The sequence below is a fragment of the Heterodontus francisci genome, chromosome 3 (assembly GCF_036365525.1).
Source record: "Heterodontus francisci isolate sHetFra1 chromosome 3, sHetFra1.hap1, whole genome shotgun sequence".
Lineage (NCBI taxonomy): Eukaryota > Metazoa > Chordata > Chondrichthyes > Heterodontiformes > Heterodontidae > Heterodontus > Heterodontus francisci.
Window position 1 is genome coordinate 102,272,626 of NC_090373.1, and position 26,678 is coordinate 102,299,303.

General features: G+C 43.2%; 1 protein-coding gene across 1 annotated transcript in view; it reads left to right on the top strand.

The window, feature by feature from the left end:
* Positions 1 to 1,132: 1,132 nt before the first annotated feature.
* The window catches only part of LOC137367128 (microtubule cross-linking factor 3), a 64,737-nt gene continuing 39,191 nt past the window's right edge, over positions 1,133 to 26,678 (top strand). The window contains exons 1-3 of the mRNA XM_068028566.1: positions 1,133 to 1,822; positions 2,121 to 2,345; positions 2,522 to 2,680. Of these exons, the coding sequence (XP_067884667.1) occupies positions 1,133 to 1,822; positions 2,121 to 2,345; positions 2,522 to 2,680 (1,074 nt within the window). The remainder of the gene's footprint in view (positions 1,823 to 2,120; positions 2,346 to 2,521; positions 2,681 to 26,678) is intronic.

Consider the following 26,678-nt stretch of genomic DNA (forward strand, 5'->3'; position numbering starts at 1 on the left):
TTCTATGTAAGCGACTCCCTGCAAATATCAATACACAATACGCTTCTGCAACTACTGACATTTTAAAACTAGTTGCAATTTCCTCTGGTATCAAACATTACTGGTAACCTCAAATATCAGTATACTCTGTGACAACTGGAAATATTGACATATTTCAGGCATCTCCTTCCAAAAAAATGATACACTATTGGGAACCTGCTGACCTAATTTCCAAAAGATAATGCCACCCACCCAAAAGAAAACAATGCAATTATTGGAGAAAATATTAGTATGTAGTGACAAGAATACTATGTGAATAAGGAAACAAACAATTTAATGGTGGATGGAAGAAATTTGATGGCTTCAGGAACTCCAGTTTGAAAATGCAATATTTAAATATTAATTCCATAATTTTGCAGTATGGAGCTAACGGTGGAACAGAATTCACCTTATCAATTCCTGCAAGGGGTAACGGCATATTATAAAACATCAGTTTAACTTGGACTCCAGGCAAAATGATCCTTTTCAATGATTTATGTCTACAGATTTTGTTGAACTTTCATAGGTGAAAGATTTTTTTTTAGTTCTGGTTTCTTGTAACTTGACAATAAAGCTATATCACCTTTATATACTGTTTTCAGATATTAATTTTTTCATACTTTTAGTGACAAAATAATAGTTGTTTAAAGCTAACAGACATTCTTAGTACCACCAAACGATGCAGAATTAATTGGGTTTCCACCTTACTCCTAGCTTCAGTGCACTTGCGGAGCAGTGAAAATTATAATATTATGCTTTATATAACCCAATGATTCCTGATGTCCTGCTTTATGGTGCAGATTAAAAATCGCATTCAAATTACAAACATAGTTACTAACTGGACTGTTGTAGCCATCTCCCGAGACTTCCACCCTGAAAAAGATGCAGTAATCCGATTTATATTTATTATATTTAACTTCCCCGGTTGCATTTTCCTTTGAAATAGCTTGCAAGGAATACAGTCACACGTGATATAGTAAGCTTTCTTGTTATTTTGTAATTACAGGGGTCTGTTTTGTTGTAAATTGATATTTTCTTCAGCCCGGAAGTGGATAACAATCTAAGGGGTATAGATGGAGCTGGCTGAGAATCGCATTTAGATGACAATAACACCATGAACCCAGCCAGTGGCGCTGCTGAAAACCGACAGCATTCGCACAATAAGAAACAGCAGCGAGCTTCTTCGCCGGCTAGGTTCCGGGATATTAACTCCAGACCTTCCATAAAGACTTCGATTGGTGCCAAATCGAATGCACTGAAGCAGGGTTACCACCCGAGCCGTGTTTCCAGCCAGGTAGCTGCAAACGTCAAAGAGAAGCCAAGCCGAGCCGGTGCTGCTGTCCGCCCTCTTGGTGCTGAAAAGGAGGGAGCCGCGCCCGAGGACATCAGGAAGGTGGAGGCGGAAAGCTGCCAATTCGCCCAAAGGAAGAACTCGGATTTTCCCCTTGCTAGGAGTGGCCGTGCAGGGTGCCCTCCCGAGAAAGCAGACGGTGCGTCCAAGACGCCGCGAGGGAAACAAGGCGAGCAGCAGGCGGGCGGAGGAGGGGAGGCGGACAGCAACTGCCCGCCTCCGGCCGCGGAGCCGGAGGGTGCCGGTGCCGGCCTTCAGACTGACGGCGCGGGATCGGTGCCGCCGCCCGGTCCTGCTATAATGCACACAAAAAGTGCAGCGGCGCAGCCACCGGAGCCCGAGAGGGAGAGGGAGAGGGCGGCGGGCGAATCCAACATGGAGACAATGACAGAGCAAGAAAAGAGCCTGCAACAGGAGGTCGAGAAACTGCGCTCGGAAAACCTGGGCCTCAAGGTAGGGGCCGCATCTGGCACCTTGCATGTAGAGATTGGTGGGGGAGGGGGAATGGGGGTCTTTGCTTGGGAACGGACAGAATGCAACCACACAACAAAAAGAAAACACCACAGGCTTTGAGGGGAAGAGGCTTCATTCCCTCTGGGCCTGAAACTGCATTGATCACCCAGGAGGTGATGTTGACAATTTGCAGTATGGTCATTGTGTTGGGAAACGCCTGTCCCAGATCTTTTTTTTTTGTTTTGATTTTACTATGCAATTGAAACCATGTTTTTCAAAGAAAGCTTTATTTTGTCAGACCGAGATCGAGGAAATGCGAAACGAAATGGACGAAATGAGGGACAGTTTCTACGAGGAGGATGCCTGCCAGCTCCAGGACCTCCGCCGAGAGCTGGAGCGGGCCAACAAGAACTGCCGGATTCTGCAATACCGCCTGCGGAAGACGGAGAGGAAAAGGATGAGATTCGCCCAAACTGGCGAGATGGACAATGAGCTCCTGAGAAGCCTGGAACAAGACCTCAAGGTCAACTTACTTTTAAAAATCTGTTACATGTCATGAGGTTACTGAAGTTACTAAAGATAAAAATAATCTCTACCTCTGAGATAACGGTCTTTAAGCAATTTGCATCCATTTTAAAGCAGGTATGCCTGTTTTTTTTATGTGATGTTGATGCCATTTACTGTTGCCACCACTTATAGGTTGCCAAAGACGTATCTGTCCGACTGCACCACGAATTGGAAAACGTAGAAGAAAAACGCACCAAAACAGAGGAAGAAAATGAAACCTTACGTCAGCAGTTAATAGAAGCTGAAATTACCAAACAAGCTTTACAAAATGAACTGGACAAAATAAAAGAGGCAAGTAATGTTGACCATTCCTACCCTATTACAGGTTCATAAATAGACGAAAACATATGACACTATAAGCTCATAAATCATCTTTGGTGATGTTAGTTGAAGAACTTAACATTTCTCTGTCTATTACTTTAACTCATTTACTTTAAATAGGTTTATGGATCAGTTAAAAGTTGCCATACATATGAGTTAAATGTTCACTCTAATATTGCCAGCTGTAATTTACAGGCTTAGTCAGACTCTATGCTAATTCCCAAATGTTTTTGAAAGTGTAATTTATGAGGTTCTGAGAAGCCTCTTTTTGTAGTTTCCTCGGGCATTTTTGCTTTCCAGTTTTCTCAAAAACAATGGGGTAGAAATTGGCCTTGCACCCAAAATGAATGACAAGTCGGTGGAGTAATTATCCCACACACTGGTCTGTGCCAATATGAGGCCAGTACCAAATTTGGCACTGGGTCATATCTGCACTTAATGTGTGATCTGTGGGTGCCAAGCAGGCCACTGGAAGCAACTCATCTATGCCAATGGCAGCAATTTTGACCAGCTGAGATGCTGCGAAGACGGTTGCTTTTGTGGAGCTAGGAGGAGCTCTATTGCTCCTTTTTGATAACACAAAATATAAAAACATTTTGGATTTTCTGGGCTTTTTTTAACGGCCTCCATTAAGCCGCTTTATACCTGGAAGAACCAGTGCAAGCTCCACCTGGTTGCTGTATAATTTCACATCAGGGACCTACACCTGGTGGGTAGGACCCTGATCTGAATAAGCAAATCAGAATTTCTTACATAAAATAGGCAAAAATTGGAAAACAAGGAATCTTAGTAATTTGCATGGAATTTGGGTTCAAAAGGAAATGTTGAGGAATGATCTGTATAAAAACAAAAAGCAAAATGCACTTTATACTGTTATACTTTATCCATCTTTTCTCTAAATACCCCATTCACTTTGTCTTTCACTGTTAATTTACTATTTCCTTCTGGTTTGATTCCTATTCAAATGATGCCATATTTGAGATTCCAGGAATTATAGACAGTTTTTTTGGGAACACTGCAAAATGGGGTAGTGTAGTCTTGTTGGAAATAAATATGAATAATAACAGTATAAAATTAACAAATTGATTTTAACTGAACACAATGGCCACTATTTGCAGAAAGCTGTTAAATATTGGTTGGCATGGTGCTCTGACATGCCAAAGTGGTTTAGGAGAGTATTGAAATTTTGGTAAATAGTCTGGCTCCTAAGTAACATTGGTATTCATATTAATTGTTAGTATTGGTAGAAGTTCAATTCTGGCAGAAACTAAACAATTGGTCCCCTGTTGAGAACTGTCATAAATTCAAGGTGGTAATGGTCTTAACTCAGTGAACTTGGAAAGAAACTTTTATATATGTGTAGTGAAGAGATACTACGAACCAGGCTAAGTCCATCTTGTATGTCAGAGAAGAATTCTGTTGACCAGTTGACTTTGAACATATGCTATTACAAGGTTGTCCTGGCACAGATCAAAGTCTTGTCCTAAAGGCTGGTTCATTTCAGAAATATGGGTAATTGTAACTGGTATTACAAGGCAAAAAATGGACAAAATCTAATCAGCTGCTTATGTTACACCCCATCAATAGGAAAGAAAATAGGTGGGGTATAAAATTCCCTATCAACTATTTATCATCCAGTGATAAAAGTTAATATTATGCCTAAGCTCTGTATTTTGTTGTCAGTCAAATCTTTTAAGGAACTCTATTCATGTGTCAAGTCCATTTAAAGGGAAGCACAACTGAGACAAACTAAAATAAAAAACTGTCAGGAATAAAAAAAGCAAAATTTCAGAGTGTGAACAAGGGGTGAATGGTGCCAAGTACACCCTTAAGTGCCGAGTGATTATGGAAGGACTGTTCTAAACTGGTGGATATTTGTACCCTGGTTCTCCAAGGTTATCTGGATGGGAACCAAAGTGCTGGCTTTAGGTGAATTTTCCTAGAAAGTATTTTCTTTTTAAAAAAAAATTGGTGATCATAGAGAATCCCAAATCGTATTGTGCCTCATGTTGTCAACCAAAGAAAGAATATATGATTCTAAGTGGGAGCAGATGGCATGGGCTGTCTCTAGATGCCATTTTTCTCTCTCATTTATTCACACTTTTCCCTGACTTTCCACTGATTTCTCTCTTTCTGTCCCATTGTCTGAATGTGTATGAGATTTTTTTCACATTTTAGATTTTTTTTTAATGTGTGTGCACAGTATTTTTATGTCTTTGTGATTTTTTTCTTTCCGTTCACATTTATATCTCTCTTTATTTGTATTGCTCTCTTTTTTCTGTCTGCTCACTCTCAATGGGAATTTTAACCTGAAAATGTTTAGAAGTGGGTGGTTAAAAAGGCTGAAATTGATGGTGTGTTGGGAAGCTAGCAGCAGTCTGTTGATTTCCACTTTAACTTCAGTGCATTCTTGTTACTCATCAACTACAATGAGATCTGATGTCATGTTTGCCAGGGCTGGGAATTATATGCATCTTGCAATTGATGAAGTCAGGCAAAATGAGTGGGCATTCAGCTTTGTGGGTCTGATTGTCTTCCCATAGTTCCAGGAACTTTACAATTGTACGCATCAATCTGTATGATTAGGCAGATACTTAACAATCTAACTGTGTTAAACACCCCCATGCATGTCCTTGTGCAAGTACAATTCTTTACTCTTCCTTTTACTACCATTCCAAAGTAGTGCAACCCCTGTGGCTTCAGTAGAGGTAGAGGCTACTCATATCCCTCTTCTATGGCATTCAAGGTGCCCAGATCACCCTAGCGTCTTCGTCAATGACCAAGGCTTTCAGTCTATCATCATGCAATTCTAGTGTAACCACAAAAAGATCAACATGCATGTCGATGCAAGATTCCCAGGGAACTGCCATGATGCTTCTGTCCTGCATCAGTCAAGTCTCCTTGAGCTGTTCACACCTCAAGGCAAAGTTAGCAGCTGGCTCCTTGGAGACATGGTTGATGACACCTGTTAGAAGCCAAGACAGTGAAGCCCAGGAGAGATACGATAGAAGCCATCTGACCATGAGCGCTGTCATTGAGCAACCAAATGGGATGCTGAAGATGTACTTCAGGTGCCTGGACAAATCTGGGGGCACCATTCAGTATACACCTGCTTGGCTATTGAGAATGATAGTGGTGTGCTGCTCCTTGCACAACATAGTGCGGCAGCGAGGACTGGAGCTCCAGGAGAAAGAAGGTGCTAAGTGCACTGTCTCTTTGGAGGAGGAGGAGCAACATGAGGAACAGGAGGAGGAGGGACTTAATGTGGCAAGGGCATCAGCAGCAGAGCACAAAGCTGCTACTGATGCCTGGGATGGCTTAATTGTGGCTTGCTTTAGTTAAGACTGAAGCAGGGAATCCATCTAGCAGCCAAACTCTGAACCTACTTGCTCCCCCGCCCCCACTATCCTCCAACACAAAGCAGTCCTACAATCAACAAAGCATCCCTGCCAAGACACCCATTGCTCATCATTAACTCTTGTCTGACCATTCATCACGAGTGACAAGACCACTTTCTAGGTTGCAGGCAAAAGTGGGCATCATAGAAAAATGGTGCAAACAAATAATTTTAATCGTACAGAAAAATTAAACATACTCAACAGTCTAACATTGTATGAAACACCCACGTGCATACCCATGTGCATCTACAATTCTTTACTCTTCCTTTTTCTACTATTCCTATGTGGCGCAACCCCTGTGGCTTCAGTAGACGTAGATGCAAGCTGCTCGTTCTCCTGCTGTGTCTTGGCTAATGTCCTCTGGGTTTTGAAGTCTATGAGGGCCCTGCCAAAGACTGCTCAACCTGCACCTGTGCAGGGGCAGACTTGACCATCGGGATAGGAGGCAGTATGTGGAGCACTGACGTGAGACGGGAGGAGGGGGTGGTTGGTAGGGGAGGGTTCAGTGGGTGAGAAGTGGAAGCACTTTGAGCAGAGTCCCCACTTCCATATCCCTGTCTTCCACCCATACGTCCCAGCTAGCAATGAGCTGGAGAACCCTTTGCTGCCCGTCAGTGAGGGGCTGAAGAGCCAAAGCTAAGTTTTCATCAATCCTGTGTGTGTGCAAGTCATGGTGAGAGCAAGCATACACTCATTTGATTTCCAGGTTTGATGCTTCATGTAGATAGCCACTCTTTCCATGGATGTACACATCATTGTGAAGGCCTGAAATATCATGGCATGATGACAGACATGTTTGAGACAGACTACTCCAATCTCTCTCCAAGCATGCGCACTGCACTGGAAAGACTAACAGCACCTCGCATATTTTCTGCTGCTGCTCCAGAATTATCCTCTTCATCGATGGCCCCCGCAGCTCAGCATCTGCATCCAGCTGAGCAGAGCTTTGAGCATCCTGGATCCTCCAATGGGGACTCTGCACTGCTGTCCCTGTCTCCAACATTGCTTTTGCCCACTTGTGATGTGTGATACACCATGTGATGATCCAACTACTTGTCCTGCTGGTCCCACCAAGGTGTGTGGATAGGAACATAGGAATAGGAGTAGGCCGTTCTGCCCATCGAGCCTGCTGTGCCATTCAGTTAGATCATGGCTGATCATCTACCTCAATGCCATTTTCCCGTGCTATCCCCATTTCCCTTGATGTCATTAGTATCCAGATATCTGTCTATTTCTGTCTTGAACATGCTCAATGATTGAGCTTCCACAGCCCTCTGGGGTAGAGAATTCCAAAGATTCACCACCCTCTGAGTGAAGAAATTCCTCCTCACCTCAGTCTTAAATGGCCTACCCCTTATTCTGAGACTGTTCACCACTTCTAGCCTCACCAGCCAGGGGAAACATCCTATCTACATCCACCCTGTAAGAATTTTGTAAGTTTCAATTAGATCATCTCCCATTCTCTGAAACTGTAGCGAATACAGGCCCAGTTTCTTCACTCTCTCCTCATAAGACAATCCCGCCATCCCAGGGATTAGTCTGGTGAACCTCCATTGCACTCCCTCTATGGCAAGTATATCCTTCCTTAGATGAGGAGACCAAAACTGTACACAATACTACAGGTGCGGTCTCAGCAAGGCTCTAAACAATTGCAGCAAGACTTCTTTACTCCTGTCCTCAAAACCTCTTGCCATGAAGGCCAACATACCATTTGCCTTCCTAATTGCTTGCTGCACCTGCATCTTAGCTTTTAGTAACTAGTGACCCAGGACACCCAGGTCCCTTTGGACACAAACGTTTCCCAACCTCTAGTCATTTAAGAAATACTCTGAGCTGCTGGATGGTCTACATGAGTCCTGTGACAGTGCATCCTCAAAATGAGTGACCTCTTCTGAAGAGTCCTCCGAATGATTGAGCTCTTCTGAGGAGTCACCGTCCTCCTCCTGGACCAACTCCAGGGAGACACTTGATGGGCCTGTGGGGAATGAAAAATCTGATTTAGAAGGTATTAAGTCATCATTGTGCACATGATCATACTGGCTGCTGACATCAAGTCAACATGAGTGAGTGTTGTATGCCATGTGACTGTGAGATATTTAATTCTGTCACCAGGCATTTGGGAGACCCCCGTTTTTCTGTCTCCAATAACCAGGCATGCGGAGACTTGGCTTATCTTCAGCACCTTTGTGCTCTCTTCTCCTGCAAGGAGGGAGAAAACAGACCTATGAGTGAAAGTAATGGAATGTGTTGAGTGGATGGATGGACAACTTTTGTGGAGGGTCACTGTGAGTGTTCAGTGTGCCATTGCATTAAGATGAGGGCGAGTGTCAGTCACGTTTCTTACTGTCTTCAACAGAAAAGGGAATCTCCTTGTGGCCCTTACAGCCCGCAGCATCATCTCTAGGGAGGCAGCAATGAAGCGAGATGCTGCCTTGCAACCTTGAATCCATTGCTGCAGTTCCTTCCTCTGTTGAAACACCTGGATAATCCTTTAACTTTTATCCTAACAGGGCTTCTTTAAATATTTCTCCTAAAATAGGCTCATTCAGCTTGTCATCATGCTTGCTCGAGCTAATTGGCCAGGAAACCTGGAAGTCAGATGCTAATGAAGTGGCTGAGGTAAAAAGCCACTGACAAAATTATTGCTGAAACATCCAGGTTCCTCATGCACCACTGGGCTCCTCCACTGTATGTGAATCAAACAGTTTAAGTCCAGCCCGTATTCTCTTTTTCCATCTGCTCTCTCACATTCTTTATTTTGTTCCTCTCATCAGATCACTTTTTAAATCACACTTTTTCATTACCATCATGTGACATCTGACATTTCACTGACTCCATTTCATGTCCAAGCCTGCTTTTGCTCTGTGTATCATTTCATGTCTATTATTCTTTGATTCCCTAGCCACACATTCCCATATGTCCGTCTCTTTGTTTTCATAAGTATCCTTTCACATAAAGAATCACATAAATCTTAGCATAAAAGGGAGCCATTCTTCGTGGTGCAGTGGAGCACATGAGCAAAACATCAAATTTCTTTTACCTTCAATGCTGAAAAATTGTCCCAAGGCACTTCAGATGTATAATTAGAAATGGATGCTGAGGCAAAGAAGGAGAGAGATGACCAAAAGTTTGGTAAAGTAGTTGGGTTTTAAGGAGTATTAAGGAGGAGAGGGAGGTCGTAGAATTATTAAAGCACAAAAGGAGGTCATTTGGCCCATCGAGCCCATGCCGGTTGTAGAGCAATCCAGTCAGTCCCATTGCCCCCGCTGTATCCCTGTAGTCCTACAAATTTATTTCCCTCAAGTGCCTTATCCAATTTCCTTTTAAAATCATTGATGGTCTCTGCTTCCACCACCCTAATAGGCAGTGATGTCCAGGCCATTACCACTCGCTGTGTAAAAAAAAAAAGTTCTTCCTCACATATCCTGCATCTCTTGCCCAAAATCTTAAATCTGTGTCCCTAGTTCTTGCACCATGAACTAAAGGGATCAGCTTTTCTTTGTCTGCCTTATATAAAATTGTCAAACTTTCACACCTCTATCAAATCTCCCTTCAACCTCCTTTCCTCCAAGGAGAACAACCACAGCTTCTCCAACCTAACTTGTAGCTAAATGCCCTCATCCCAGGAACCATTCTGGTAACTCTCCTCTGCAACTTCAAAAGGACATTAATTTCCTTCCTAATGTGTGGTGATCAGAACTGGACATAATACCCTAGTTGTGGTCTAACCAGAGGAATTCAAAAGTGTTGGGTTTGGATGCTTGAAGGCACAGTCATTAATGGCAGAGCAAAGAGAGAGGGAGAATGGATAAGAGGACAGAGTCAGAGGAACAATGCGTTCTAAGCGTGGATGTGGTAGGCTGAAGGAGGTTACAGAGCTAGGAACAACTAAGGCCATGATGTGATTTAAATTCAAGGATGAAAATTTTAAATTGGACGGATTAGGGTACTCGGAGCCAATGCAGATCAGCAGGGACATGTGTGACTGGTGAGTGGGACTTGGGCCGGAATTTTTTGTTGGGTCGGAGGCCCCGTCCACTGGTTGAAAAGTCGGTGGCAAACCCAAGTCCGCCAGGCCTGGGGAGCCAGACTGGGACTTTTTGCTCCCCAGGTGTTTAATTGATCTTGGGCAGGACTTCCTAATGAAGCTGCTGGCCAATCAATGGGCCAGCAGATCTTAGTCCCAGCAGCGCCACTGGGAGTGGTGGCCATTGCTGGGACTATGCCCAGCCATCGGAAGGAAGATGAAGGTCTGCCTTTTAACTAAGGTAAGTTTTCCGGGCCCCGGTGAGGCAAGGGGGCGTATCGCTAAGGGGGGCAGGGGGAGTGTTGTGCATTGGGGATGGTTCGGGCTTTGGGGGCGGCCCTCTGTGGGGCACAGATCAGGAAGGTCCCCCCTAGCCCATAAGAAGGCCGCCTGGCTTTTTGAGGCTTGTGTCATCCGGCCGCCAAGGGTAAAATACCCGCGGAAGCGGGCGGAGGTCCTAAGTTAATTGGCCACTTAAGGGCTGTGATTGGCCTGGAGTGGGCTGTCACATAGGCAGTGGAGGAATTGAGGGGTATAATGGAGAGGTAGAGGTGGGTGTCGTCAGTGTACATGTGGAAGCTGGCTCCAGACCTTTGAGTGATATCGCCAAGGGACAGCATGTATGTGAAGAAGAGGAGTGGGCCAAAGATAGATCTTTAGGGCACTCTAGAGAGAACAGAGGAAGGACAAGAAGAGAAGGTATTGCTGGAGATGCTCTGGCTATGGTTGGATAGATAAGAATGGAACCAAGTAAGATCAGTTCCAGTGAGCCAGACAATGGAGGAGATGCATAGAAGGAGGATAATTTGTCAACCATCTCAAAGGTTGCAGAGGGGTTGAGGAGAGAGAGAGAGAGAGAGAGTACACCATGGTCATAGATGCAGAGGATGTCATTGGTAAGTTTAACACAGTTTCAGTGTTGTGCAAGGAATGAAAACCCGATTGGATAGATTCTAAATGGGGAAAGATTTGAAATTTATGGTCACTTGTTTTCTGTCTGAAAAACAGCTGGCTGGATGTTCAAAATTTGGAGGAGGGGGATTGTCTCAGGTGTCCCATTGATGCCTGAGGCTTGACTGATGCAATTTTCAGACATCTGTAAATGGGAGAGTAATCCTGATACAGACATGTACATAACTTTATAGGCATTGTGCAGTCTAACCAGCAGTCCTTAAAGGGACCGTTGGAGATTGCTCAAAATAGGGCCCACAACAAAACTCTGGCTTACTGCCAGAAAGGGAGGTTGGTGATGGAGTCTGAAAGGACAGAAGGGTCAAGTGTGTTTAATTTCAGAACATATTGGAAACTTGAGTGCACATTTCCCTTGATTTTTTTTCTTCTTAAAATGGGCTCCCATCAGCAGAACTCTGTGATGAGAGTGCAAATTCCTAAAACTACTCCTCTAATTCCCTCATAAGCTTTGTGAATAACTTCAGTTTCAATAGCCATTTGTGATAATGCATTTCATAGCTTAGTAACTATTTTTATGAAAACAATATTTTAGCCTCTTCCATTTTGCCTCTGGTACTAATCCTAAATTTATGCTCCCTTGTTACCAATACACAAACTCTTACAAAATATTTGAATACTTACCTTTCATCTCCTTCATCTTCTGTGCTGCATTGAATACACTTCTAGTTTTTGAAGACTTGATGCCATATTGAATAAACGTTGCTGCTTTGATTGTAAACTCACCTGCTTCTGCACCTTCTGCTGGCTTGATAATGCCTGACAGATTTTCAAGCCTCACCAATCAAATTGAAAATATAACTTGATTGTCTCATTTCACTCTGTGATGCATCTGTTGCTCAGCATTTGGTTAGAGCATTTTTGTATTAAGAGTATGGGGGAATCCCTTTAGTTATTCTTTTTGTTCTAAGTATGAAAATCAACATTTGAGTAAAATCTATTTATATGCAATTCCATATGAGTATTATTAAATATGTTTCACTCATGAAAAATTATTCATATTAATGTGTTTCAAGTTTTAACAGGTATTAGTAATCTCAGTGGAATCTCATTTACTGCTGACTCTTCAGACTTGTTTGCTGATTTTAAGTATATGATAATGAGAGATGAATATTTGATCCCTAACTTTCTGCAATCTAAGGAGACTGGAATATACAGGAACAGTTGCTCCTGGGTTGAATAATATTAACATAATCTTATCTTTGACTGATTTGCCCTTTGTAGGTTAGGTTTTGACTTTTTGGAGAAATATATTTTTACCTTTTGTCTTCATGTTTGTGATTCCAGCTGTTAATGAGTTCTGCACTGCTCAGATGCATCCTTAGAGGAAGCACTCTTTGCTGAAAAAGTGTGTAAAATTTCATTATCTGTGTATCCAGTGCAGGGATGAGCATACCTCATTTTGTTGAAGCAAAGTGCTAAAGCTCTTGAGAAAAATAATACTTGATTTTTATACTTTTTATGCCCACCTTTGCTCAAGGCTTGCACAAGCCAATTACTATACTTGATAGTAAGTTAGAACAAAAGCTATCTAATTTAGAGTTTCTTAAACATATTCTGGACTATTCAACAAAAAAACTCTTTAGTATTTGATGCCTCTCTAGCTGAAGATACTGGGAGCGTTAAGTCAACAAAACATCACTTTCACTCCTTCATTACTCTGCTTTTCTCTCTCTTTTTCATTGTTGTTTCTTTTCATCTCTGTTGTTAAGACCAGGTGAGAAGGGATCTAGGGGTTCCCTCTCAGCCTTTGCCTGGTTTAACCGTAACAGGGTTTAATTTAAAAACCCTGTGTTTTTAGGACCCCCTTCTTGAATCCTTGTTCACTGCCTTCCAATTGTAAGGCAAAGAAATCAGACAGGGTTTCTTAGATTTAAATAAGAAAGGTGCAAGTTTAATAATTTTAAACTCTAATTTGGTTAATGACTACGAATATGTGACGCATGCATACGCGATAAACACACACGCAAATAGAGACAGAAAAAGTAGAAAGAATAAAGGGGAACATTTTGAAGCAATATCTGGTAGTTAAGGTCCTTTGAGTTTGACGTTGAGTCTTTGGTTGCGGAAAGTCTAGCTGTTTGTTGGGTCCCAGTGCACGCTTTAACTTGTTTCGATGTAGGAGTCTTTTCTCTCTTGTCTTCAGTGGGTCCGGAGGCTTGTGAGAAAGTGAGAGAGAGCCAGCCAGGAAAGAGGCTGTCTTGTTCCAGGTTCAGTTACACTCTGCAGTCTGTCTTCAAACTCTCCTGTGTCTAAATCAAAAAGCCTGACCAGCCGGTTAGTCATGTAACCACTTCTGTGTTTGTGGATTCTATCATCTCAGCAGACCCTGGAATGCAAGCTTCCTTACACCTTTAATGTCTGGTGATCAAAATCCATTTGGGTTAATTGGACCAGGCAGTAGTTCTTTGTCTCTCCAAGCACTGTCTCTGAGTATGCAAATGTCCTTCCAGCCAAGTGGCTGGTGCTTGCTTGTAAAACAAGTCATTTCTTCACTCCAGCAACAGTTTAGAATTAATGTTCAAATGACAAATTTAATATGCCTCATTCTTGGCAGGTGGGGGTCTTCATGACACTGTCCTCACTCACTCTTCCACTTTCATTTCACACTGTTACCTTGACTTCTGTTCACTCTTCTTGCCTTTCATCTCTATGGCTCACTCTTCATTAATCTCCTCTACTTTGATCTTTATCTTCTCCTTCATTTTCCCGATCTTATTTTGTTTTTCGCTGTTACCTTTTTTCCTCTATTCCTTCATCATTGGAGTTGCCAAGTGGGGAGACTGCAGGGAACTGCATGGACAGATAGTTGATGGGTCTCTCGGATAGTTGATGAAGAAGAACTCTAATGGAGCTGGGGTTTGGGTTGATGAAATAAAAAACTGACATTCCATCACTTGCTAACGTTGGCCAGGACTTTCCTGACCACCTCAGGTGGTGGTTATACCAGATTGTATGATCTTCAGATTATGTTTGGAACATTCAAACATAAGGAACTCAAGATCTTTTCCTTTACAGATTGATTTAAAAAAAAAAATCAGTCATTGGATTATTGATATAGAAAGTAAACTGTAAAATGGTGAAGAAGGATTTTTCCAGGAAAATGAGAAACCTGACATACTCCTCCAAAAAGATACTAATTTTTATAATAATTAATGGTCTGATTCTCAGACTAACACTAGAAAATAAACAAAATAGAGAAACCAGGAGAATTTTTCCATCTGATATCTCCCATAATAAGTATTAATCACAAGGAGGCTCCCTTTCTCTCACCTGTACTCTTGGATCCACCTTCTGGTTCATGTGACTGTAGGTAACATTCTAAGCAGACATGCAGCCAAAAACTGCAGGTTTGGGCTCATCAAATTAGCTGCATACAGAGGGGTATACCCCATATTGGAAATTAATTTTCAGATAATCACTTAGTATGCTGTTAAACTTTACCTCACATACTGTTATCTGTTTCTATCCAATCTAACCCAGTGGTGCATTTCATTCAATAGCATAAAATAGACCCACTCCTTCCCGACTGAGAATGGGTTTCATCACTGTAGAAAAATAGAAGAGTTTGAAAAAAATGATGTACTCACTGAAAGTAAACCAAGAAAAGTGCTACAAAGTTGGTCTCCATTGTCAGGCAACTGTAGGCAGATCAACAACATCTTCAACAGGTAAATGCAGTTAATTCATCATGCACAAACCTCTGGTCATCCACAAGCCATTTTCCCACTGATCTTTCTATTCGCCCACTGACCACTTTTCCATTGGCCTTGCATGTTGCTGTGCTCTCCTGTCGACCTTTTACTGCTGTCCCGCTTGCTGCTCTCCCAATGGCCTTTCTTTTGCTGGCCAGATTCACTCCTTTCCCATTGGTCTCTTTCCCACTAGCTGACTTTGCTGCTTCTCTCCTTGCTGTTGCTTGAAGCTCCCTGCTGCTGTTCTGCGACACTCTTCCAGACCCAGTACTGTCCATTGTGCCAGTTGTTTCATTCTTCTTGATGCATTAGTTTTATCTGTTTGAATTCTGCAGTCCTTGAGGTTGGGTGCTGTTTTTTGCACTACTGTAGATGTATTCAGGATTTATCTACCAATGATAGCGCAGGGAGCAACCAAAACCTGGAGAATTCAAAGAAGTAAAACCAATGGAGCAAGAAGTAAGAAACAATTGATATTATGGGACAGTAGAGTAAATTCACATTTAAATTTGTAGATGTGGTAAGGATATCAATTTTTGGCAGTATTTATCTCTGTAATTTGTACTTCCTCATGAGACTCATCAGCTGTAGCTAATTTGCATGTCATGCACACAGCACGCACTTCACTGAAGCCAGTTCTGGCATATTAATGAATTCATAAGCACTTTTACAAATGAGCTTTGATGAATTTGTTCAAACTAACAGAGGAAGCTATCAGAACTAGGGTAATTACTATACATAGTGTTTACAGAAAAAAGCCACCTTATTTACAGTTAATAGAAGAATGGGCCCTTACTGTTATAGATTTAATAGTTTAGCTGGCTGAAGTCTGAATTCATTCAAGTGCAACAACATTCAAAAAGTTCAGAACCATCCGGGGCAAAGCAGTCTGCTTGATCAGCACCCCTACTACAGAACTCTGTATTCACCTCTACCAGTGCACCATGACTGCAGTATGTACAGTGTGTTCTGCAGAAACTCGCTGAGCTTATTTCAACATTTTCCAGCTTTGCAATTTCTGCCACTGAAAAGGCCAAGAGCAACAACATCATGGGAACCCCATCAGCTGTAACTTCCCCTCTAAGTCATAAACCATTCTGCTTGGACATAAACAACCATTCCTTCATTATCACTGGGCAAAATACAGGAAATACATAACACTATTGTGGGAGCACCATCAGCACAAGAAGAAGGCCTATCACTACCACCTCAAGGAACTAGGGATAAATGCAGCCTTGGCTGTGTGGTCCATATTCAGGAAACAAAATAAAATGCCACAATATTGATCATCATCAAGACTAGCAAGCAAGTGCCTATTTATACATTTCTGTATTAGAAATGTTTCTAGTTTATTTTAAAAGATTCTATGGACTCTACTCATCACAGAGGATGTGAAAGCTAATTTCGCAAGGTAACTAATTTAAGCAATCTTCTGGCACACACTTACTTTTTACTCTCATTCTCTAGTTTTCTTCTTCTTTTATCCATTCAAACATTGTAATATATATCATGATTTCAAAATGTTCCTTATGATTCCTGGAGTTCCTTCTAAAGGCATTTAGCTGTACCACCTGCTCCCACTGCCTCCACCACCCCCCCACAGTTATTTTAGTGATCAGTGCCACATCTCAGTTTTGCCTTCACTGCAGGGAATAATTTTAGTTCCCGCAGAGTGTGGTCAAAGCACAGTAATTGCTTTATGAAAATCACTATTGCCATTGCTTTCACCTACATCAATAATAAGCTGGAGATACAATGATTAATATTAAAAACAGCATTAAGAAAGCACCCTACACCAATATGACAATTTTTCATTTTCTGCACCAGCTATCTGAATAACATTGCCAATTAGCATCAAATATGGAGTAGTGTTTTTGCTGTTAACCCATGCCCACTGGGTACTGCATTAAGACTGGCTATGTTCATTTCACAAAGAACCCTTACAGCCAGCAGATGAAGGAATCTTTCATCCCATCAGGCTAGGCTGGTGATTTCAAGCTCAGTCCCAGAGCTGGAAAGTCAGTATCTAATCTGCACCACCCAGTTCCCCAACTTTCTTCATTAATGGAATACAACCATATTGCTAGCTGGAACCAGTGCAGCGAGACACTATGATGTTTTAAAATGTTTGCTTTTTTGTAATGTTCCACCAGAGATTGGTAGCAAAAGTGCTAAATTTTGGAATTAGTGCAGACAGTAGCTAAGAGAATCAGAAACTGCAGAGGCTCCTCTGTGAATTATCTAGGAGTCTGTCATCTATTGTTGTGCATCATTAATCCTGTCACTGGGGAGGGAAATGCCAAAAGTAGAACAGAACTGCCCTACATAAGTTCTATCTCCAAACAGTAAGTTGAGGCTTAATTTTAGAATACTGACATTGGGATTCATTGTGTAGTGGGCTCTTTTCCACCTTATTAATGGCTGCACTTGCAGTTCCATTGCGATCCGTCACCTTTGATGTGTTCACTTGTCACTTTTGCTATAAGCTCATTAGCATAAGTTACACTGAGGATGATCACGTTGGAGTGCCTAAAACCTGTGACGTAAGGCCCCAACACAACAAGTGTAACTTATGACAAATTAGAGGAAATCTACCTATTGCTACTGTGAGTTCATATTAGTGGAAGCACTTTACTTTGGAACATGCAGCCTGGAGAAACTTTGACAGGTGTTTGCTGGTATTGCAGGCTTTTTGGAATGTTTTTACATTGCTTTTCACCTGGTTGTTTGAGAGAACTATAGAAGCTCCCTCAATCAGCCTGCAGGAGCTGTGCAATTTTTCCTGAGAGTATTACCTGCATAGTGGTAGCTTGCTGTTTTCTCCCTGTCCAACTTTGTGGTTCAAAAAATTTGAAATTCCTGGAAGGCATCTCCAGCTGCTTTTGAGGCACAAGATCATTGAGTGGAGCACCATAAAGTTGCTTAAAGGATTCATCAGTGACAGCTGCAAGGATACAAGAATTCAACTTAGCAGCGACATGTTCTCATCTGGTTAACTGTCTAAATTTATAACCGTAGCCTTTAGTTAATTTCCCCCACCTTCACATAAGTTCTAGTTCCTTCAATGGAGCACCCATTCTAGAAGACTTTGGTCTAAATGCTCCCTTGCACTATACTTCCCCAATGTGACTAAATATGTCTGTCTTCTATTGTGTCAGCTGTGGCCCAGTTGGTAACTCTTTTGCCTCTAAGTCAGAAGGTCATGGAGTTACGTCCACTGCAGAGACTTGAGCACAAAATCTAGGCTGTCAGTTCAGTTCAGATGTGCTATCTTTTGGATGAAATGGTAAACTCAGGCCCCATCTGCCCTCACAGATCTCATGGTACTGTTTTGAAGGAGAGCTTGAGAGTTCTCTCAGGTCTCTTCGTCAACATTTATAACTCAGCCAACATCACTAAAACAAATTATTTGGTCATTAGCACATTGTTGTTTGTGGGATCTTGCTGTGTGCAAATTGGCTGCTGCATTTCCTACATTGCAACAGTGACTACATTTCAAAAGTACTTAATTGGCTGTAAAGTACTTTGGGGCATCGTGAAGTTGTGAAAAGCGCTAAATAAATGCAAATCTATCTTTCTTTTTTTCCAGTTCTTTCTGTAGGTGCAACCTGCAGACAAATATTTAGTGAGCTAGTCAGCTAATTCTATGGTACAAAAGGTCCAGGAGACTGAAATGGCCCTATTTCTCATAGTGTCCTGGACCTGAGAGAGAACTGCTGCCAGCTGCATCACTTGAGCATTTTCCTGAGCAACCTGAAATTACTGTCTTTCCTATTCATAGGTTTTGCACTTCTATATCAGATATAGTTGTTGTCTTTTCTATTTTTTAAAACTTAATTTTCCAAGTGTTTTTCTCTCTGCTGCTTTTTTCCTCCTCAGTGGCTCAGCTTTCTCACTTATTGGCAATTAAAATAAAACTTCAAGTAACCTCTTGTGGCCAGTTTGATCCTTTTTCAGGAAGTTGGTGCATACAACCCTCAAAATACAGGATCACAAAGAGGAATGGAATGTCACTGAAGAGCTGACTGCAATATTTTAGGATAACAAACTGTACAGTGTACACTTATGATTTATCCAGTGCTAAGAAATTAGATCTATTTTTTATTTTTAAATGTGGTGTCATTTTTTCTACATTTCTTCCCTGTATTTTTCACTATTACATGTGATATTTGATATATGGTATTTGCATATTATTAATTGAATAATAGAATGCTCCCTGATGGAAGTAAGCACATTTTAGCAAGTACACTCCAAGGTGTCTCTTTCATTGCTTTTGTTATTCTTTGACAGAATACTGTACGGGGTCTAGAAATAAAAATAGTTATTACCACACTAATTTGAGTGTTTATTGAGACCTAACAATGTTAACTTAACATTTTTTAAAGTAATACACTGTCATACTTAGCACTGCATACTTAGCTTTATGTGTATTTGTGTGCACAATTGATAAAGCACATAAATCTCCTACCAAATAGATGTCATGTAGGATAAATTCTGTTTTTCCCATACATTGTGTTAACATGGCAAACCTCTGCATGCTGGATAACTCTTGATTTTGTGATCACGAGAGAGATTAGTGTTTCTTAAGGTTCTACATCATCAGTTTTTTTCTTTACCAATTTTCTTTTTCTTCCTCTAAATTATCAGATTTTAACCTTTAGACTGCTGCTAATTTTGAGAGGCAGGCTATTTCCTAATGATTTACCTCACATGAATCTGAAACAAACTTATAGTAGCTATAGATTTAGATGAACAAGGAAAAGGATCTGTGAGCATTCATTGATCAGTCAAAGAACATTTTCAGTCAATGTGAAGCGATTGTGAGCAAATTGATAATTTTAGTCAGTGATAACAAATTTGCCTCTGTCAGAAAGCCTTAATCCACGTCTTGGGTACACAATTCAGGTTGACACTTCAGAATAAAAAAAATCTAAAATAAAAACAAGAAATGCTGGAAATAGTCAGCAGGTCTGACAGCATCTGTGGAAAGAGAAGCAGAGTTAACGTTTCGGGTCAGTGACCCTTCTTTGGAAAAAAATCTAACCAGCGGAGTGAAGATACAAGTCCAAAATCCTTGAATTGCAGTCCAAATTTTTACTGCTACCAGAACTAGACCACCAGAATTCACAAATCTGAATTATTTCTGTCCACTTGGAGTTCCAATGCATGAATTATTCTGTTCGGTTATGTAGTTGCATTATGAATTGTGTCCATCTTGAATGTGCTTGCAAAGTGTAAGTTACTGGTCTGACTATAAAGTTGGCCTTGTAAAGGTAAAGATTACTGCTACTAAGTTGAGAACAAGATCTATATATATATATATATAAAAAGAAAGAAAGACTTGCATTTATATAGCACCTTGCATGATCACCACACATCCCCAAGCACTTCATTACCATTACTTTTGAAGAGTAGTCATTGTAATGTAGGGACCATGGCAGAAATTTGAGCACAGCAAGCTCCCACAAGCAGCAATATGATAATGACCAGATAATATATTTCGTTGTGATGCTGATTGAGGGATAAATATTGGCCAGGACACCGGGGATAACTCCCCGCCTCTCTTCAAAATAGTGCCATATGATCTTTTATGTTCATCTGAGAGGACTGATGGGGCCTCGGTTTAATATCTCATCCGAAAGATGGCACCTCAGCACTCCCTCAGTACTGCACTGAAATGCCAGCCTTGATTTTTGTGCTCAAGTCCTGGAGTGGGACTTAGAACTCACAACCTTCTGACTCAGAAACCCACTGAGTCGAGGATCTTTCAATTCAAAAGGTCCTACATCATTATGGCCAATAGGTATTTCAATATTAATTCTTTCCATATTTGGTGACACCTATCCTGTCACATTAGGATTTTTCCATTCAAAAGCAAAATACTGTGGATGCTGGAAATACTCAGCAGATCTGGCAGCATCTGCGGAGAGAGAAACAAAGTTAACGGGCTGAATTTTACCAGCCCCTTGACACCGTGGGTTGTGGCAGGGGGACCTGTAAAATACTTGCGGGAGGCCCACCATGACCCACGATGCCGAGAGGGCCCCTCGCATATTACCGGCAAGGCCTCGGTGCAGCTCCCTTTGGAGCTCCGAGGTGAGGCACTGGTGGGGAGGGGGAGGACTGAAATTATCAGGGTGAGGGGGGTGGGGAGCGGGAATAACACATCTTATTGATTGTGGGGATGGTGGGAAGGGGTTGAAAGGCAAATGTTAGGTGGTGGGGGGGCGGTGAAATTTGTGTTTGGGAATAAAGTTCCTTTTGATGACACTGCCCTAGAGGCCTGCTTTAGATCAGGAAAAAGAACCCGACCGAACCACAGTGGGCCTGAGCCCGACCTGGCCCAAGTCCCTCTGATTTTTCCTCAAGCCCAACCTGACCTGAACGCACCACTAGTCGGCCCGACCTGAGCCTGGCCCAACCATCCCTTTACTTACATTCTTGACATTGAACTTGCAAGAAGCTGCAGCGCATGCGCGAGACGTCATAGTGACGTCACTCGCTCATTGCGCAGACTCGGTTTCGTCCCGGACTCCCAGCTCAGGTAAGTTTTTAAAATTTTTAATACTTACCAACAGAGCACTTACTGTGTGTGTCCAGCCCGACCCAACCCGACTCGATCTGGACTCGGCCCGATTCGACCCAACCTGAGCCCGAAAGCTGGCCCCGGAAGATGGGCCCGACTCGACACATGACGTCGGCTTCGGGTCGGGTAGCAGGCCTCTACACTGCCCTGAAAACAAGCATTGTTGCGGGGGTGGGAAAGGGTCTCCGGTATTTATTTGCTTTTTTAGACACAATGCTGCACAATATCACTTTAAATATTAAAATTTTTCGCAAGGGCTTGCAGCCCTTTAAAAATGGCACCTGTGCTGTGGTGCCAGACGCGGCAGCCGCGCCCCCACGTCATTTGGGGCAGTTGTTCCACCCCTCCATTTAAATGAGCCCCCATGCGTAATATCGCAGGGGCCGCCATCAGAGTGCGCTGCCGCGAAGTGCGGCACATTCGTAAAATTCAGCCCAATATCTCAGGTCAGTGATAACGGTTACAGACCTGAAACGTTAACTCTGTTTCTTTCTCTACAGATGCTGCCAGACCTGCTGGGTATTTCCAGCATTTCTCATTGATGTGACAGTCTGTGGGCTGAATTTTATGGGCCCCCGGAGGCGGGGGCACACGGAGAATCGCGATGGATGGCGGGGTAGAGGGCCCATCGCCTCCCTGTCGCCAGGTGATCTTACCTTCCCTCCCAGAGATCATTTGAGGCCCTTAAGTGGCCAAATAAGGGCCTCTTCTTGCCACTGCTGCGATCTTACCAGTGGCGAGGGGGTGCCTCCGCCATGTGGGGAGAGCGCCTTGTAAAAAAGAGGTGCCGTTCCCTGCGGGCTTGGGGCGGTGAGGTCCCTCCTCCATGGCAATCTGTGGCAAATGGAGGACCCCTGCTGGAATCACTTCAGCCCCCCGGGACCCTCCTCCCCCGAACTGTACTATCATCCCTTCAGCCAGTCCAGAAGGCCCCGGCGACCCCGCCTCACCTATCTCTGGTCCGGGGTTCCAGTGTTGGGCCTGGATCCAAGGCCTCTGCAGTACTGGCAATGGCCACCACTCCTCTTGGCGCTGGTGATACTGTTAAGCTGCCAGCCCGCTGATTGGCCGGCAGCTCATGAAGACAGGATCCCTCTCTTTAAAGGGCGGGGATACCGGCTTCTGAAACGTTAAATGTAAAAAGACTAGAGGATGGCTCTAAGGTGGGCAGGATAAAGCCGAGGTGGGGATCCTTCTCTCTCCCCCGCCTTTTTGGCCTCGTGCTAGGAGCCCTGCCTCCTGCACAAAATCCAGCCCTGTAACGTTGTAGTTCCATACTGTGGTCAGCAGGTGGTATCACGGGACAGATTTGGCAGTCTTTGTGAAAACTTATTTTTAACAAAATGTTTTAAAATTAAAGAAAATTACAGTAACACAATGAAATATAACCACTGCATTGTCCTTTGTAAAGATTTTTTATATGAAGTCTGTCTCAAAGGGATGGGTTTCAACTAGATATTTTATCACATTGTACTTTAGAGATAGTGCTTTCAATTACATGTATGCATTCTAAACATGTGCAGTTTGCAATTTTTTCCAGAATGCAAGCAATGTGTTAGTAGGAATTGAAAGTTAGGAGGGTATGTCCTATGAGGATGTGAGAGTTTCTTTGCTTTTTCCAAAGACTTCAAAGGAAACTGGAAATGGATTGAATTATCAAAGTTTTTACTTCAGATAACTGATGTAATTATATAAATATATTTATAATTGTGCTTTCATTAAAGATTTTTATATGAAGACACCAGTTTGTCTCAAAGTGATGGGTTTCAACTGGATATTTTATCTCATTAAATTAAGAAAGCACAGTCTCTCCCTTTCACCTCTTCCTTTCTGTCTTTCATTGTCTATGTCCCTCATCTTGCTCGCTCACCCTCATCATGAAGAGCAGAAGAGTTATCTCTGGTGTCCTCGCCAATATTTATCCCTTAATCAACCTCACAAAAACAGACATTATCACATTGCTATTTGTGGGAGTTTGCTGTGCGCAAAAGCTGGCTGCCGGGTTTCCTGCGTTATGACAGTTACTAGACTTCAAAAAGTACTTCATTGGCTGTAAAGCAACTTTTAGATGTCTGGTGGTTGTGAAAAGTGCTCTATAAATGCAAGTCTTTCTTTTTATATCTCTCTGACTCCAGTCCCTTGCTTCCTTATCTTAGTACACTTGAAACTTTCTCGAACACAAAACAAAAGCTGCAAGTAATTGGAACACTGTCCTTTGGCTGGACTTTTACAAGGAGCTGCCCATTGGCTGGAAAGCCAGGGTGGGGGGCTAGCCCGCCTCTGCCAGTCACAACCATATTTTGTGTGGCTCAGGCAATTACCATAAGAAATAGGAGGAGTTGACCATTGTTGTGCCTAATCTGCACTTACTCTTAAAGAATCCACGGAAGCTGATTATGATTTAGTGTGTGAATAAAATATTGATATACCTTTCACTAAAGTACAAGCTCTCACTAACTTGCACAATATACTACCCGTCAAGGCACGAGGCGATCAGTCTCGGACTTGCGATTGCTCTTCTGTTCTGAACCCATGACTGGGGTATCTTCGAGTGTTGGTCCCCAGGGTTCTCATACCTTACCCAGTTTCAGTCAGGGGTTAAATCTTATTTTCAAGACCCTCCCCTCTTACTCATAGGGGTCTGGTATAATGACAATTCCTTATTTGGCTCAGTGAGAACCTGGTTCATTTCTTTACAGTTTCCCATTATCTACTGTGAGTCTAATCATATATTGTGTCCAAAGCGACACCTTTATCTGGTACGTACAAGGACACCGAGTCTGCTGGCATCTTTGCTGTTCCTTTCTACCCAACCCCCCTATGTTTCGACACACTGTGTAATTATTTATAACTAGCCCTTTGTTTCAACTAAGTTCTTGTGTTATTACTATGAGTTTTTAACTGGGTCTACAGTCCCCCCTTTGATCCTGCAGGGCTATGCCCAAGGGATCACACTCTCATGTCTCTTAGGTAGTACACTTGTGCAATTACAATTTCATTTTCAAAGCAAAAGCATAAGCAGTGTCTTCTTCTTTGGCCTCCTTGTCTCGGGAGACAATGGGTGAGCACCTGGAGGTGGTCAGTGGTTTGTGGAGCAGCGCCTGGAGTGGCTATAAAGGGCAATACTGGAGTGACAGACTCTTCCATCGGTGCTGCAGATAAAATTGGTTGTCAGGGCTGTTTCACAGTTGGCTCTCCCCTTGCGCTTCTGTCTTTTTTCCTGCCAACTGCTAAGTCTCTTCGACTCGCCACACTTTAGCCCCGCCTTTATGGCTGCCCGCCAGCTCTGGCGATCGCTGGCAACTGACTCCCACGACTTGTGATCAATGTCACAGGACTTCATGTCGCATTTGCTGACGTCTTTAAAGCGGAGACATGGACGGCCGGTGGCTGTGATACCAGTGACGAGCTCGCTGTACAGTGTGTCCTTGGGGATCCTGCCATCTTCCATGCGGCTCACATGGCCAAGCCATCTCAAGCACCGCTGACTCAGTTGGGTGTATAAGCTGGGGATGTTGGCCGCCTCGACGACTTCTGTGTTGGAGATACGGTCCTGCCACCTGCTGCCAAGGATTCTCCGGAGGCAGCGAAGATGGAATGAATTGAGATATCGCTCTTGGCTGACATACCTTGTCCAGGCCTCGCTGCCATAGAGCAAGGTACTGAGGACACAGGCTTGATACACTCGGACTTTTGTGTTCCGTGTCAGTGTGCCATTTTCCTACACTCCCTTGGCCAGTCTGGACATAGCAGTGGAAGCCTTTCCCATGCGCTTGTTGATTTCTGCATCGAGAGACAGGTTACTGGTGATAGTTGAGCCTAGGTAGGTGAACTCTTGAACCACTTCCAGAGCGTGGTCGCCGATATTGATGGACGGAGTATTTCTGACGTCTTGTCCCATGATGTTCGTTTTCTTGGTGAGGCCAAATTCGATGCAGGTAGCCGCAAACCTGTCGATGAGACTCTGCAGACACTCTTCAGTGTGAGATGTTAATGCAGCATCGTCAGAAAAGAGGAGTTCCCTGATGAGGACTTTCCGTACATTGTTCTTCGCTCTTAGACGGGCAAGGTTGAACAACCTGCCCCCTGATCTTGTGTGGAGGAAAATTCCTTCTTCTGAAGACTTGAACGCATGCGAGAGCAGCAGGGAGAAGAAAATCCCAAACAGGGTGGGTGCGAGAACACAGTACTGTTCCACGCCACTCAGTATAGGAAAGGGGTCTGATGAGGTGCCGCTATGCTGAATTGTGCCTTTCATATTGTCATGGAATGAGGTGATGATATTTAGGAGCTTTGGTGGACATCCGATCTTTTCTAGTAGTCTGAAGAGACCACGTCTGCTGACGAGGTCAAAGGCTTTGCTGAGATCAATGAAAGCAATGTTGAGGGGCATCTGTTGTTCGCGGCATTTCTCCTGTAGCTGACGAAGGGAGAACAGCATTTTCTTTTATTTAGAGATACAGCACTGAAACAGGCCCTTCGGCCCACGGAGTCTGTGCCGACCAACAACCACCCATTTATACTAACCCTACAGTAATCCCATATTCCCTACCACCTACCTACACTAGGTAAATTGGCCTTTGTAAATTGCCCCTATCACCTGCAAGTCTTGGGCTGTGGGAGGAAACCGGAGCACCCGGCAAAAACCCACGCAGTCACAGGGTGCTAACCACTGCGCCACTGTGCCGCCCAAAATGTCAATGGGCAATCTCTCTGCTAGAAAGCCACACTGTGCCTCAGGGTAGACACGCTCGGCAAGCTTCTGGAGCCTGTTTAAAGCGACTCAAGCAAAGACTTTCCCCACTATGCTGAGCAGGGAGATTCCACGGTCGTTGTTGCAATTACCACGGTCACCTTTGTTTTTATAGAGGGTGATGATATTGGCATCGCGCATGTCCTGTGGTACTGCTCCCTCGTCTCAGCACAGGCAAAGCAGTTCGTAGAGTGCTGAGAGTATAGCAAGCTTAGCACTCGATTATTTCAGGGGTAATGCCGTCCTTCCCAGGGGCTCTTCCGCTGGCTAAAGAATCAATGGCATTACTGAATTCCGATTTTGTTGGCTGTACATCCAGCTCATCCATGACTGACAGAGGCTGGGCTGCATCGAGGGCGGTCTCAGTGACATTCTCCCTGGAGTACAGTTCTAGGTAGTGCTCAACCCAGCGGTCCATTTGCTTGCGTTGGTCAGTGATTGTGTCCCCTGATTTAGATTTGAGGGGGGGGGGGGGGCGATCTTCTTGATGGTTGGCCCAAAAGCTCTCTTAATGCCATCATACATTCCTCTGATGTTTCC